The 17,012-nt window shown below is 50.0% G+C and overlaps 1 protein-coding gene across 2 annotated transcripts in view; it reads left to right on the plus strand.

Moving 5' to 3' along the window:
- LOC133360557 (putative methyltransferase DDB_G0268948) overlaps window positions 1–14,469 on the plus strand; it is a 29,701-nt gene extending 15,232 nt beyond the window's left edge. For both annotated transcript variants that reach the window (XM_061579353.1, XM_061579352.1), the window contains exons 4-6: window positions 10,096–10,196; window positions 12,982–13,119; window positions 14,097–14,469. In XM_061579353.1, the coding sequence (XP_061435337.1) occupies window positions 10,096–10,196; window positions 12,982–13,119; window positions 14,097–14,196 (339 nt within the window). In that variant the 3' untranslated portion in view covers window positions 14,197–14,469. The remainder of the gene's footprint in view (window positions 1–10,095; window positions 10,197–12,981; window positions 13,120–14,096) is intronic.
- Window positions 14,470–17,012: the final 2,543 nt, after the last annotated feature.

Raw genomic sequence — 17,012 nt, forward strand, 5'->3', positions numbered from 1 at the left:
GTGGTGGCGGCAGGTTTAACGACATAGTTATATTTACACGATCGAACCCAAAACACTTCTTACGGATAATATTGGTCGCTAAAGACTACTACTACTGTTATAAATTGAATGTGGTGATTATCACCCACCAATGATTTGTGCCTTGCGACATTTACATGGACAAGCCCTGGCCTGATTACAGTGGGGAGAACCTCATAACATAACAATACTTATCATAATAAGGCCACAATGTTAACTTAATGAGCTGGTTTTACGCAATGTGGTGATGTTACATGACAGACGCGGAATGGTGACAGCACCGATTCAAGACACATTCGCACATTTTACTCTCATCATTTGCAGAAAACCCCACCGAAGGATCGTAACCTTATCTTGGAGGTGGGGGTTGTGTGTTCCAATGACGCTCAGAGCTATGTCGCCTGGAGTCTTGTCCTTCTGGTAGGATCTCCCTTAGTGAACAGGTCTGTGGGAGGTGACAGAAAAATAACGATTTAAAAGCCCCTCATGAATAATTAAACAATACAAAAATTGGAGAACCTCCCCCAGACAATGGATACTCTGGGTGTGGTGTTTGCCGGTAAGTGCCTGGTAGCTGGGTGACCCACGTAACCCAGTCGGGCCCAACCTGACATAGCTACGTGGTGCTGTCCTGTGGGCCCACCATCTGCAGGACGAAGGGTGTAGGGCAGGTGCAATGCCAGTATGGCAGGGAGAGGAATGGTCTCAGACAGATTGAATCTTGGCGATGGAGACTAGCTATTGGGACATGTGTAGAGGTGATACGCGCTGGGATTAAGGATCGTATGCACAGTGCGTGATGATTGGCTGTGTAGGTGGTGACGCGCGCTGACGGTGGAGGATCAGGGGTCAGCGCGGGGTCGTGGGTTACGGGGTACCGATTGGCTGTGGGCGGTGACGCGCTGAGAGGGAGTGATCAGGTGGCAGCGCAGTGTGATTGGGGGAGTAATGTTAACACGCGCTGGGGAAAGCGGATCGTAGAGAGAGTGCGTCGTGATTGGGTCATTAAGGAACGACGCTCACGTCGACGCCGCATCAGCTCCGTCCCTCGTGAGCAGGGGCTATAAAAGGGGATGCACACAGGCGTAATAAAAGTGTGTAACCAGCGAAGAAGGAAGACGGGGATGAAGACCTAGAGCCCTGCGGTACCTAGCCCCGCTGTCCTAAGGGGACCGGGACTCTGTGTAACCCAGAGGCGAGTGTAGTGGGTGTAGCCATAGGTCTACACGAGCCGAATGTACTATGTGTAGCCAGGGCATAGGGCTTACACGAGTCGAGTGTATTGTGTAGCCAGAGGCATAGGGCTTACACGAGTCGAGTATATTGTGTGTAGCCAGAGGCATAGGGTCTACACGAGTCAAGTGTATCGGGTGTAGCCAGAGGCCTAGAGCTTACACGAGATTAGTGGAGTGTGTCGGAGGAAGAAGAGAGACCACACGTTGTATTGTGATACCTAAAGGATTTAATAAAAGTGTGTTACCCGTCAAGAAGTTCCTGCCGTCAATTCCCATACTTCAACTGGCGTCAGAAGTGAAACGGTCCTCCAAGCATGGATACAAGGAGGAACCGTCGGACCCACGGGATTGACCACGAGGACAACCTCGACGACGCGGGCCAGCGGGCATCAGGGGGTGAGGAAGAGGAGCTGCCCACGGGGCAGGATCCACCGACGGCGCCGGTCGAGCGACGGGGGACTGACACCGTGCTTCGCGAGGCACACTCCCGTCTGGCGGAGCTGCTGCTCGCCGCCGCGTCCATCTTGGCGGAGATCAGCTCGTCGGGAGGAGCGGGGACGGCGGCCGACGTGCTACAGGGTCGCCCTGCAGATTCCCGCCAAAACGATTTGGCGATTCCCGCCATTTCATCCGCTCCAACTTTTGGCGGGAACGGCCATCACCACGTGGCAGCGGTTCTCCATGCGCGGCCGCTGACGTCACCAACGCGCGCGGCGGACCGCCATCACACACCCGCCACTGGGGCCGCCATCTTACACACCGACGGGGGGGGCAGAGAGGAAGCACGAGGAGGAGGACGACTTTATCTTTCAGCAGCGCCTTCCCACGTTGTCAGCATTCAAGGCGGAAGGCGGGGATTGGAGCCAATTTCAGCGCAGATTTTTGGCGCATCAAGAGATGTCCGCCTGGTCCGACGCTACGGCACTGCGGGCACTGCCTGCCATGCTGGACGACAACGCGCTCGCGGCCTTCACGTCCGCACGCAGGTCGGACCGCTCCACGCTCAAGGATGCGCTGGCTCTCATGGCCAAAGTCTACGGTCCTCCCTCGGCGTGCCGCCATCATTTCTACGCAAGACGGAAGGCGGACACGGAGACCGTGCTCGCCTACCGCACGGCGTTGCTCGCTCTCGCTGACGCCGCGTTCCCTCGTATGGACGAGGAGGGCCAAGATGCGATGGTTTTGGAGCAGCTGCTCAAGTTGGCGCAGGACCTGGGGGTCCCCATCAACACGGCCGACGACACCGATATTTCTTCATTACGGGTCGCCACGAGCATGCAAGCGCACGAGGTCCTTCAATGAAAGCAGGGGGTCGTCTGCAACGCTGCCGTGGCCTCAACTCCGGGTCCGGTTGACACCGTGCCCCAAGTCGTCAGCCCACGAGAGGACGCGTTCATCGCGGGACGAGCGGGGGACTGGAGGTCGGGGGGTCGTTCGCCTCTGCGAGCGGCCCGCAAGCTGGAGCAACCGAGATCTCCGACTACTGTCATCACCTGCTATAACTGCGGCCTTCGTGGCCACGTGGCCTCCGGTTGCCGCGCCCCACGTCAGCGCGCCATGGGACCTCGGCTGGACGACGACCAAGGCCCCAAGTCATCACTGCAAACCCCGGCAAGTCGCGGCACCTCACATGCTTGGCCCGCATACTCGACACGTATGGGTCGTCGCGTTGCGACGAGGGAGAGCCGAGTAGAGTTCGGGGATTCGGTTCGGAGAGGGGGGTTCGGCCGGGACCGGGGAGACATTAAATGGTCGGAATTGGGGCACAGAATAGTGGCTGCCTCAGCGGGTTCATCCGTCGTTACCGGATCGATTGATGGGGTCGAGGTCAGGGTGTTAGTGGACACGGGGGCATCGGCGACTATTATTTCGGATCTCATTTATAATATTCTCCCGGTACAATGTCGTCCGCTTCTTCCGGTGGATGTGCCATTTTACGCCGCTAACGGGGGATCGTTGGGCATTATCGGTCAGATTAGGGCGTCCATTTGCATTGGTGATATCAAATTGTCGGGACCCGTTTTCGTTTCATCTTCCCTGGCGGTTCCTTGCCTATTGGGCACTGATTTTTTGGCGAAAATGCCCATCAAAATTCTCATTGATCAGCGTTGCATTGAACTACCATCGGGTCGCCGTATTTCATTTTTGACGAGCCCTAATGTAATTTGGACGGCGTGCGCTACCATTCAGGCGTTAGCAACACAGACCGTGCACGTGCCCCCGGGTTCACAAATGTTGATTCCCCTCCGGTTACGGAAGCCATGGGGGAAGGAGGCCTCGGAACAGGCCATGCTTTTGGGTCCTTCTAATAGGGCTGTTGGAGGTCTCGATTTATCGGTGGCTCACACTTTGGTTGGGGCAGACAGGGATCCGTTTGTCATGGTTTTAAACGCTGGGGCGCGGCCGGCCGTCATTCAGCAGGGCACCGTGCTGGCTCACGCGGCACGGGTCCCTGCGGAGGAGAGGCTGGTTGCGCAGGCTGATCCGAGCCCCACGAATAGCGTACCATCAAAGGAGGACCTAGATTGGATTGATATGCTGTGCGCGGACTCTGACGATTTGTCAGCGCTACAGTTGGGTGCGTTGCGCGGGTTGCTGATTGAATTTTCGGATGTCTTCAGTAAACATAAGTATGATATCGGATGCACGGACCTGCTACGCCACCACATTGAAACGGGCGATGCGGCACCGGTCAGGCAAAATCCCTTCCGACTGAGTCCTGCTGAGAAGGAACATGTTCAGTCGGCAGTTAACGATATGCTGGAAGCCGACATTATTTCGCCTTCTTCCAGTCCTTGGGGAGCACCTATTGTGCTCGTTAAAAAGCAGGACGGGTCCCTGCGATTTTGCGTCGATTTCCGCCGCCTGAATAAGATCTCGGTGGCCGACGCGTATCCGCTCCCCAGGATGGACGAGTCTCTCGACGCATTGTCCGGTGCGCGATACTTTTCGACTCTTGATTTATTGTCCGGATTTTGGCAGTTGCCACTCGACGAGGAGTCTAAGCCTAAGACTGCATTCCGGACTCCAGGGGGCCTGTTTCAGTTTAACCGGTTACCCATGGGACTTCACTCCTCTCCTGCGACGTTTCAGCGTCTTATGGAATTGGTTTTGTCGGGCTTGCAGTGGGAGACGTGCCTCATTTACCTTGACGATGTCATTGTTTTCGGTAAAACGTTCGAAGAACACCTCCAGCGATTGAGAGGGGTGTTCTTGCGAATGCGATCGGCTAAATTAAAGTTTAAACCGGCCAAATGCCATCTTTTTCGTAAATCCGTGAGGTACTTGGGTCACATTGTCGACTCTTCGGGGATTTCTACCGATCCTGCGAAGACGGACTGTGTCAGTTCGTGGCCGACGCCCACGTCAGTGTCAGACGTGCGCAGTTTCATCGGTTTTGCTTCGTATTATCGCCGATTCGTTGAGCACTTCGCCACCATTGCAAAGCCCTTGCACGCTTTAACGGCAAAAGGAGTGAAGTTCCGGTGGGGACCGGAGGAGGAGGCTGCATTCTGCTCCCTCTGGGACGCCTTGGTAAGGGCCCCACCCTTGTGCTATCCGGACTTTGAGAGTCCCTTCTTGCTAGACACGGATGCTAGCAACACGGGCATTGGGGGAGTGCTGTCCCAAGTCGTTGGAGGGGTCGAACGGGTGGTCGCCTATGGTAGCAGGGTGTTGTCGCCGGCAGAGCAGCGCTACTGCGTCACCCGTCGTGAACTACTTGCCATTGTTTTTTTTGTACAACAATTCAGGCCATATCTCTATGGTCGTCATTTCACGGTCCAGACGGACCATGCGGCGCTCCAGTATTCATTACGGGTTGCCCAGCCCTCGGGCCAATTGTCGCGGTGGTTGGAAGTCCTCCAGGACTATCAGTTCACGACTACGTACCGTAAAGGGTTGCGACACACGAATGCCGATGCCCTGTCGCGGTTGTTGCCTTGTCACAAATGTGCGTGCTTATCGGGATCGGCGCGCTGTAAACCTCCGGTTACGGAAGGTAGGGAGGCGTTGGTTGCGACCGCGAGCACACCAATTGGGGATGGTCCCGCTACCCCAGGGGGTCAGGACTCGCTGCTCTCACTGTCGTTGATTGAGTGGGGCCGTCTCCAAATGGCGGACAGCTCCCTGCTGGCATTGCGCCGAAAGACGGAGGGTTCCGAAGGTAGCCACGACCGAACTGGCTCCTACGAGCTTAAGCAGGGCCTGTTGATGAGATGGGACAGTTTGTCCCGGCGGCATGCGATTGTGGTGCCTTCTGCTGTGAGGGGGAAGGTTGTCTTGGCCGCACACGAACGCCTCTTGCATTTGGGAGTTAACAAAACGCTTGCCCTGCTTCAGCGTGACTATTATTGGCCGGGAATGGGGGGTGACGTGGTGAATATTCTGAAGGGTTGTGTTGAGTGCGCCAGACGGAAACCACCGCCCGTGGCAGCTAATCCACCGCTGCAATCTATTCAGGTCTCGCGCACTAACGAGCTCGTTGCACTCGATATTCTGGGGCCCTTTCCGGTCACGCCTAGGGGTAATAAGTACCTGTTGGTGGGGGTCGAATATTTTACCCGGTGGCCTATGGCGTGGCCACTCGCCAACCAGTCGGCGGCGGCTGTGACGGACGCCTTTGTCCAGGGCTACGTCCTGGACAAGGGGGCTCCCGAACGCTTGCTGACTGACCAAGGGAAAAATTTTTCGAGTAAATTACTGCAGGAGGTGTGCGACCTGTTGGGTACCAAAAAGGTGCGTACCTCCCCGTACCACCCGCAGACGGACGGGATGGTGGAGAGGCTTAACAGGACATTGACCTCTATGCTGTGCCAGCAGGTGTGTGAGTCGCATGTTGATTGGGACCTGCAGGTCCCTGGGGTCCTTGCCGCGTATAGAATGGCCCCCCATGCAGCTACGGGGTTTTCCCCGTTTTTTCTAATGTACGGTCGGGAAGCCGACCCGCCCATGGAAACGCAGCTGGGTCTGCCCGCACCACGAACTAATTCTAAATTGGCAGAGCATATTAAATTTAATATTCATAAACTGACAGAGGCAAGGGAGGCCACACGGCTTAATTCGCGGGCTCGCCAAATTGCGAACGAGCGGTTGCGGGCACGGAAGGTGTCCGTGCACAATTGGGAACCAGGTGACAAGGCCTGGCTGCATTGCCCTCAGGCACCTTTGGCCACGTCGCCTAAATTGTTGAAGCCGTGGCGGGGACCCGTGGAGGTCGTGCGGGTGGCACGCCCCCAGTGCGTTCAGATAAAATGGGGGAAACGCCGTTGGTACGTCCACCCCTCCCGACTGAAACCGTTCTCGCCTCCGTATGGCCTCCCCTTGTGTCGTGAGGGCCGAGCATGTGACGTGACCGACGACCCTGAGGGGGAATTGTCCTTGCCTGCTCCTCACATGTCTCCGCCTGATCCGCTCCCAGGTGTCTCGGAACTGACTGCTGCCGACCACCGGCGGCCGGATCTTCACGGCGGGGCCGGTCCTTCCAGGCCCGACCCGTGCCGTCTAGAGCTGCCGGAGACACCGGACGGTCGCCAACGTCCCGTTCCATACGACGGACCGGCCAGACGGACTCGCGCTAGGTCGCGCTACTTTGTGTAACCTACCACGTGCGGAGTCGAGGCAGCCGGAGCGCCTCGGCACTGCGTGGGTCACAGTGACACTTGGCGCGTTCGTTTTACGGTGTTCGCTTTTATTGTGTTGTTCGTCGGGCTGTATATTGCTTCATATTTAAGGTTGTGTTATGTTGTTGTTGTTGTGTTACGGGGCACACTGGGATGTGGAGTTCTTTATTACTGCGTTGCGTTATGTTGTGTTGTAGGTTAACAGCCGGGCCGGCTGCAAGCTATGTGGGAGGGGGTGATGTAGAGGTGATACGCGCTGGGATTAAGGATCGTATGCACAGTGCGTGATGATTGGCTGTGTAGGTGGTGACGCGCGCTGACGGTGGAGGATCAGGGGTCAGCGCGGGGTCGTGGGTTACGGGGTACCGATTGGCTGTGGGCGGTGACGCGCTGAGAGGGAGTGATCAGGTGGCAGCGCAGTGTGATTGGGGGAGTAATGTTAACACGCGCTGGGGAAAGCGGATCGTAGAGAGAGTGCGTCGTGATTGGGTCATTAAGGAACGACGCTCACGTCGACGCCGCATCAGCTCCGTCCCTCGTGAGCAGGGGCTATAAAAGGGGATGCACACAGGCGTAATAAAAGTGTGTAACCAGCGAAGAAGGAAGACGGGGATGAAGACCTAGAGCCCTGCGGTACCTAGCCCCGCTGTCCTAAGGGGACCGGGACTCTGTGTAACCCAGAGGCGAGTGTAGTGGGTGTAGCCATAGGTCTACACGAGCCGAATGTACTATGTGTAGCCAGGGCATAGGGCTTACACGAGTCGAGTGTATTGTGTAGCCAGAGGCATAGGGCTTACACGAGTCGAGTATATTGTGTGTAGCCAGAGGCATAGGGTCTACACGAGTCAAGTGTATCGGGTGTAGCCAGAGGCCTAGAGCTTACACGAGATTAGTGGAGTGTGTCGGAGGAAGAAGAGAGACCACACGTTGTATTGTGATACCTAAAGGATTTAATAAAAGTGTGTTACCCGTCAAGAAGTTCCTGCCGTCAATTCCCATACTTCACATGTAATGTCGCACCACTTGGGGGAAGGAGCCAGAGCTGGTGGAGGAGGTGGAAAGGTACCGACTAGACGTAGTCAGTCTCATCTCCACACACAATATTGGCACTGGAACCAAACTTCTCGATTGGGGGTGGTCTCTCTCCTATTTCGAAGTAACCCTGGGTGAGAGCCCCGTGCGTGTGTGATAGTGAATCACGAGTTGAGTTCTCGAACAAAGCTCTTGAATTACAGGTCAATCTACATTCCCACCCTCACATATGGTCAGGAGCTTAGGGTAATGACCAAACGGATGAGATCGCGGGTACAAGGGGCCGAAATTAGGTTTCTCCGCCGGATTGCCGGACTCACTCTCCGAGGTTGGGTGAGAAGCTCGGTAATCCAGGAGAGCCTCAGAGTCGAGCTGCTGCTCTTCTAGATCGAGAGGGAGCTATTTGAGATGGGGCCGGCACAGGATATACTGGCGCGAATATGTCGCTCAGCTGGCCTGGAAATACCTGGGAAATCCCCAGGAAGAGCTAGAGTTATTTGCCAAGGAAAGGGAGGTCTGGACAGCCATACTCAACATGTGTGGGGGCCGTTGGCCCCCGGGGTCCCTCCCGCCTTCATCCCCTATTCCGTTTACGTTACCCCACCTCCCTATTACCCGCTACGGTTTCGCCGGCGTTCGAACGCGACGCCCCTACTGTTACAGCCCCGCGCCGCGCTCCCACGCTGCGAGCATACGTGCGCACAGCATCATCAATCAAACGCCATACTCCCCCTCTTTGCACCGCAACGTACAGCTCTCGCACGCTGCGAGCGTGTGCCCGTCTATAGCCCTGTGCGGCACTCGCCCCCACGTCGAATAACCACGTTACCAATGCGCATCCGTATCCGACACGTAACGAACATATGCGCACTCACGCACACAGCTCCCCGCGGCATTCACTCACCACTGAATACTCGCGTTATGACCGCGCACCTGTATCACACACGGGGTGAACACACGCGACACCTACTCTCGCACCGCTCTGCGCAGCGCTCCCCCGAGGCGAGCCGCAGCACTACAGAACCACGGTGTACACACGCTCACCCGCGCGCTCAGCTCCGCGCAGCGCTGCACTCACGTGGCGAACCACTGTGCACACAGCGCACCCACACGCTCACGCTGCTCGACAAGATCACGCGAGACCACGCTTCGCTATTAATGATTTATTATATGCTACCTGCGAATTGATGTTGAATCAGTGAGTCGACGAGGCTGGCCTATTCCACCCAAACCTGTACCTATTCCCTATTTATCGGCTATTATCCTACTTCACCTCCCCACTCACTGTTTGGTGCCCGCGGAGGTTCGCTGCTCTCTGCGCTAACAGCGTACCTCGATGCGTCCCACGGACGTTCGGGTCGCTGGCTGGAGCTGCTGCTGGTCCGCTGGCCTGGAGAGAAGAGCGAGATTTCCCCTCTGCGCCCCTCTATTTATCCTCCCTACCTCAAAGGGGATGCTGCGCTGAACAATGGGCTCGTGCACCTCGAGCCCGCGCACGGCGGTTCCGGGCGCTTTTGATCTGCTAATCAGTGAGCGGCGTTGGCGGCGTACATCCTAATTAATCCCTTACCCTTCCTGACAATGGGGCCTGCGCACTCAAGCGTAATTATCCCAACCCTCCATGACTATGCGCAACAGCTCCTGCGGTCCCGCTATTCATGCTGTCCCGTCCCTCTCCTGCTTGCCCCGTCGACCCGTGGGGGTGTGTGTGGGGGGAAATGCGCCTCAACCGCGGTGGCCGAATGCCCCATGCCGCGACCACACCATATTAAGGCTGGTCGCAGCGCCGCGGCGCAACGTAGCACGGGGGAGGTCGTCCAATTCTATGATCGCCGGAAACCGTGAGAGTTAACCCCGATAAGGGTTTCTCGGATAAAAACCGGTCGGCCAGGTGACCTCCCCTCGGAGCTCTATGGGGGGGGGGGGGGGGGGGGAATGCGGGTGTGTTCGTGTGAGGTGAGGTGAGGGGGACGCGGGGTTGGCTCCGTTGCTTGGTGGTGGCGAGGTCGGGGATTTGGGCGCCTGCCGAACGGCTTCGTGGCGGCGGCATCACACATGCTGCTACCATGACCCTCACCAGGACTGAGAAACGAACGAATGAACATTTACAGAAAACGAATATGTTAAAGAACCCCCTGGGCCTAACGCGTTCAATGTAATGGTTTATTGTGGATTGCTGTTGTTGTTAGGTAACCGAAGATATTCGCCCGTACGAGAGTCACAAGATGAACCACGTGCGTGAAGATTATACTGCCATGTATGAGGCCATTCCATTTGCGGACAAGAAGAGGTTTGAATGTTTTTAACGGCCAACACCACAACATTCTAAAAACGAAGCAGCCTGGAAGGCAATGCTGTTAAAGGTGCCTGGCTCTTTGAGTCTGGGGCGAATTGAACTAAACCATAAAAGTCTAAGACACAACTCTTTGGTTCGTAATGCTTAGTTCCCACCACTCCCCATTCTCATCCCCCATTTCATTATCAGTGTCTTGCCATGAGGCAAAGTATAAATACAGTACCCTCGATTATCCACGTGCAGTTTATCCGAATTTTTAGATTAACCACGCACCTGAGATTATGACTAATAACTCATGAATTTTCCCTTAAGCCCAAATGAATAAACATTGTCATTCATTGTTATTCTTGGAAATGTTCATCACAAGTCACTTGCTTAGACCTAATAAATGTTTCTCCGGTTCATGTGAAATCCACGTGATCACGTCTACGGTACAGTAGTTAAACTAATATTCTTGGTTTTTTCGGTAAAGTCATGGAAATAGAAAACACAAATTTCAATTTTAAACAAATAAAAAAGGAAAAATAATAAAATTATATATAAATTTAAAATTTAAAATAAAAATAAATTGAAAATAATAAAAGCAAAAAACCCACGATGTTTCGATCAGGCGCCTGATGAAGACCGCTTGTGTTGCGATCTAAATGTCGTGGGTTTTTTGTTTTTATTATTTTCAATTTATTTATATGTATTTTTATTTTAAAAAATATTATATATTTTTATTTATATTTTATTGTAAAAAAAATTAGATTTTTAGTTTTCTATTTACGTGACTTTGCCGAAAGAACCAAGAATATGAATTCCAGCAGTCACGAAAGTTAAGTACAAAATTGGATAAACTAACTTTACAAAAGTGGGCTGAGTTTAATGTTAATAGGCGTGGCTCTTTATTTCCACTTTGTGAGCCAATTATTCTGCTGCACGGGAGCCGGAAAGTGTTATCACTGCGCACGCACATCGATATGGGCGATCGTTAGTATTAGTTCTAAATCGATTTTTTATTAATTAATTTAGCTCGTAAAAAAACACTTTCTTTAAGTTTTTTAGCATATACATTTTTTATTTTTGGATTATCCGCGCTTTTTACTTATCCGTGGCCGTCGTCCCCCCATTACAGTGGATAATCGAGGGTCGTACTTTATGTGGATTTGAAATTCTTGCAGAGCAGTGCAAACTACCTCTGTGTTAGAGAATAACCCACAGAAGTATATATTACAGAGCTACTTCCTGATATTCCTTCATGTGACATCCGGCCTTCTCAGTAAGGGCAGCATGTTACCACCCGCACTGCCACTGGGTGTAATGTTCACAGCATAACATTAAAAGCAATATAATACCGGAAACAGGAAGTCTTCTTCACAATTCTGGTAATGGCTTGATGAAGCTGGTTGTTGTTGTAATCACCAGCAAACCGTCAAACTCAAATTGTGAATGTTGCAGTGGGTAAACTCTCTAACACACAACGGGTTAGTGCTGAACTAGTAACTAATTCGCATGTTTTGTGCACGTGACAAACCCTTACTAAATGGTTGTGTCGGGTGGACTTGGATGAACGCCACATTCGTATTTACACGATCTAATCAAAAAAAGTATTTATTATGAATTCCATGAATGTCTGCTCTATGTCTGGCATGCACAAATATCACATGGCCTAACCCAAACAAACAAATGTGGTGTTAAATATTGACTTGAAGCTTTAATGACTGCAGGAATTAATATTATTTGGGTCTTTTGGTAAAGTCACGTAGAGGAGGTTAAAATAAAATAAGAAAAAAAAGTAAAAATTACAACGTTTCGATCGCAACACAAGCGTTCGGCATCAGGAAGAGGGGGTTAGCTTCTAAAAGTAAACTGTTCATAAAGGTTTTGATTTAAAGCTTTCGTGACTGCAGGGATTCATATTCTTGGTTCTTTCGGTAAAGTCACGTAGAAGGGAGATAAGAAAATAATATAAATATGAAACAATAAAAATTCTCACGACGTTTCGACTTAGAACATTTGAAAATTTGAGAAATTTCTGGCTGTGGATTTCACACCTGATGATGATTGCTTGTGTTGCAGTCGAAACGTCGTGAGAAATTTTATTGTTTTATATTATTTCCCTTCTACGTGACTTTACCGAAAGAACCAAGAATATGTTTATAAAGGTTTGAAATGGACGTAGCCCAAATGTCAGCAGCCAATGTTAATGTAAGTGGTGGGCAGCGACAGTGGTAGGTTTTTCCACCAATCAAAGGGCTGCAAAGTAAACATTTGCATGATAATTTAAGATCGTTGAGCGGCCTCCACGGCGGGCGCCCTGAGGTGACATTTGGGCTACGCCCATTTCAAACCTTTATAAACAGTTTACCTTTAGAGGCTAACCCCCTCTTCCTGATGACGAACGCTTGTGTTGCAATCGAAACGTCGTAGTTTTTTGTTAGTTTCTCTGAACCTATCTATGTGACTTTACCGAAAGACCCAAAGAATATAAATGTGGTGTTAGTTTCTTGAATTTTGTTGATATCAATTCATTAAATTCAATTCTAGATTTGAAGTTTTCGTGACTGCAAGGGTCCATACTCTTTGGTCATTAAATTCAAGTTTAGTAAAGCACGCCAGTTGTGTTCGATGGCAGAAGTTGCGTGTTATTACGTAGGTTTTGTTGGTTAACTTTACAATTTAGGTTTTTAGCAATGCAATAGAAAGCCGGTTCTACTGGTGCTGACAGGCGAGTAACATTTTTCTTTAAGGAGAGTTAATAATATCGACATTCCGGGTTTCTTTAAATCATCCGCAGGCTGGAGAGCATCAGGATAATTGGACTCGTCAAGCTGCCGGAATTAATGGGGTTTATCGGCAGCTTCGCCGAATACCAGGCGCTGAAAGCTGAAGATCCTCTTGCTGCACAGGCCTTGATGGAGGACACCGAGAAAAGGTAAGCTCCAGTAATAATAGTTTTTCATAGATTATATTGGCACATGATTATCCAGCTTCTTCCAATACTATCCAGCGATCCCAGGCCGATCCGACAAAACAGACAAAACCACTCCATTTAAAAAAAAACATATCCCAATTACCTAAGACATGTTCTTCAAGAACGCTATTTTAAATAATGATTTAGTGATTATCTGGCTTTTTTTTAATACGACACCCCCTTCTCCCCGAAGCTGCCAGATAGTTGATGATCGACTGTAAAACTGATCTTTATTTATAGAGCACCGTTTATACCATAAGGTTCAAGGCCACTTTGACCACACATCTTCATCGTTTTCGTCGTCACAAGCCATGGGCAGATGGCCCGAGACTCTACTCGAATGAGAAGGATGTGTGGATTGTAATGGGGAGGCTTCCCTGGTTCGTTCGTTTTCTTCAGTGGCTCGTGAACTGTAATTGGCCTACCCATATTTATGTAGGTATTCATTTAAGTGTGAATGCACACATACGCAATTCAAGCACTTTATCATATTGTTTTGTAATATCTTTGAAAAATGATCTACACCCGATTGTACACAACTGAGTCGCTTAGATGTGGACGTCTCTGAAACCGGTTGCTGCTCATGTGCAGACGCATAAGCAACCCTAAAGCGTCGATCTGCTCAGCAATTTGCAGCCACGTGTTTCATCGCATGCTTCACGTTGTGCTAACTGTAATTGGGTGTTACAATCCTGACGTGAGGGGGAGGGTGGAACTTAAAGGGGGCGGGACTCTATTGTAAAGTGGCGTAGCCAGATGCGCTTTAGCCACGCCTAGACACAGCGTGTTTGTCACACAATTCCTCGCTCAGACGTGGACAAAGCAGCTGCAAGCGATTGATGAGAGCGATTTGGATTTTGTGGTTCCGGCTTCACAGACGTATCACTGATCCATACACCAATGAGTATTGGTCAAATGGTCTACTCGTTGCATTTCAGAGTAAAAGAGACTCTAGGTGACGCGGCAGGCACTGCTGAAATGAAGATCGTGGTGAAGACCGTTCTGCTGCTGGCCTGCAACAACTCTCAGAGCTCATAATGACACTGCTGTGACCGAGCGTTCGAAGCCACCTGTTTGTAGCAAACAATACAGGGACTCCTCTGCTTAGGAACCTTTGACTTAAGAACTTTCATAGATTCGACGAACGAACCGTGTTTAGTGTACATGCCGTACAACATGTTTGGAATCGACAGGAGTAAAGTTGGACTTATAAACAAATCAATTTACAAACATAACTCTGGAACCTCACTCGTTCGTAAGTGGAGAAGTCACTGTGGTGTCGTTTCAAATAAAGCAACAGCAGGGATTGCAGATGTGATTGTCTGTGTCATTTACTTATACTTTTGGAGTCGTCTGGAATGCATTTTCACGCATTTTAAGGTATAACTCGATTCTAACGTTTAGTAATTTATGAGATCCATTGAACAAAAATGAGTCACCACATCGCATGGCTCTTTAAGATGCACTTCTGCGGTCACCTGGAATGCTCTTTCTTCCGATATTAGAAAACCACTGGAGCTATTTACTTTTAAATAATCTGCATTGACAAACTCATTTATTTGGAGTGATTGTTTTGTTTAGTTTGTTTTCCTTCCCCCACACCTACAATTTAGCATAGTTGGCTACGTACAGTGCAAAAAAAGTTCAACAAACATACAAATGTGGTCATGGGATAGGTCTTGCATTGTGCCTCGTTATTCCCATTAAATCACAAGAATCAAAATATGTATTTATACTGGAGGAGGAATCCGATAGGCTGTGAAGGTATTTTTCACAAATGTCCAGTAGGGGCATGGGGTCAGACAGATACAACAAACAATATCCACACACACGATAGGAGTGCAAAATATAAGACAGGTAAACCAATCACTTTACAAATTTATACAAATAAGCGTAAACAAATGTGTATCTTACCAGCTAAAGTCCACTGAGCTATTAGCTTTTTTTAGAAGCGACGTGTCCACATGATAGCTCAACGAAGTAACTTATCATTGTGTGGAAATTTACAGCGGAAAAATACTATAAATGCATCTTTCTTAATGTGTGTCAGGAGATACACAAACTCCATATATACAGCTGGCGTCAGGGTGGGGATCAATCCCACGAACTCCTGCATACCAGGCGAGGAAGATAACATCATACCACCGTGGCGCCCCTTGAATAAACACGTAAGAATGTCATAAAGTACAGAAGTTCGAATTGGATTGGTAGATAAATTCCAACACAATACCTCAAAATCAAGTCAGTAGTGACTGCACGCAAGCTTATCTTCAGAGCGTATCAACCAATCTCCAAGCGGGTGTGAGTCACAGACAATGGCTAAACCCATTGCCATGCAAATTAAGGTGGTGAGAATGGCAGAGGACGAGGTCTTGGCCTTTATGACGAACAACGACCTTTCTCCTTCGAACGGCATTTAAAAGGACATTTTGTTCAATGCGGTTTCATACAACTGCGCAATCAATTGATTGGTGAGTTGCTAGATCAGTGGTTTTTAACCTGGGGTGCGAAATGCCCTTTCTGGGGGTGCAAGACATGCCAGATTTTTTAGAAGGTACATTTCCGAAGCACAAATTAAGCACGGGGCAGGTAAGTGCAACTGCTTTGTTTCATCAAACCTATGTATTTATTAACATACATTCTTTTTACGAATGAGAACCAAATGGTTGCAAGTATGCAGTAAAGGTTAAGAAGCACTGCACTAGATGGCATCAGGAGTTGGTTGATGCGTCTATAGTGGCAGGGTTCATCTTCTTGGTTCTTTCGGTAAAGTCACGTAGAAGGGAAGTAATAAAATAATAAAAATAAAACATAATAAAACAATTCTCACGACGTTTCGGCCACAACGCAAGCAGCCGTCCTCAGGTGAAAACCAGGTCCGTCGAGGCGACAGAGTCTGAATGAAACAGCACACGAGCTTGGAGCATATATATAAGCTGGGCGCATTGACAAAGGAATTTGCATATCAAAAGGAATTTAGCATATTTATGGGAAATGCAGGAATGTGATTAGTACTGCATATGCATGTGCATTATGCAGGATTAACAGCATCAAAGGGAGCTGCAGTTACTGCTGCTGCTGCACTTGCTGCTGCTGCTGCAGTTGCTGCCTTATCCATTTTAATATAACACTATGTATTATTCTACCCACCCTAATGTGTATCATACTGCTATATGTTTACTGTACAATTACGACACCATACATTACTCTGCACACTGCACCATGCCAGTGAGTGGAACGTGGTCTGAAAGTCACCGTAAACGTGAACACAATCAGTTAAGATCCGAAATGGTTTATTACGTCCTTCCAATGATTGCTAAGCCAGAATCCATCTTCTCGGTTGAAATTGTCTCTGTGTTTGTATATGTGGATCGCCTCATGAACGAATCTCTCATGATAGCCAGATGGCTTGCAGAGAACCTCTGTCTTGGAGAAGTCAATGTCATGTGAGCCCACTGAATTGTAACAGTGATCTGCCACGGCTGAGGTGTTTGTCCTACCGTGTTTAAGGTCTGCCTTATGTTCACGGATGCGGTCCGAGACATGTCGTTTGGTTTCTCCAATGTAACTGCTACCACAGAGGAAACTTAGTTTGTAGACGCCAGATCACTGTTACAATTCAGTGGGCTCACATGACATTGACTTCTCCAAGACAGAGGTTCTCTGCAAGCCATCTGGCTATCATGAGAGATTCGTTCATGAGGCGATCCACATATACAAACACAGAGACAATTTCAACCGAGAAGATGGATTCTGGCTTAGCAATCATTGGAAGGACGTAATAAACCATTTCGGATCTTAACTGATTGTGTTCACGTTTACGGTGACTTTCAGACCACGTTCCACTCACTGGC

Source organism: Lethenteron reissneri, chromosome 69 (genome assembly GCF_015708825.2).
Source record: "Lethenteron reissneri isolate LAM-NWPU_2019-01 chromosome 69, ASM1570882v1, whole genome shotgun sequence".
Lineage (NCBI taxonomy): Eukaryota > Metazoa > Chordata > Hyperoartia > Petromyzontiformes > Petromyzontidae > Lethenteron > Lethenteron reissneri.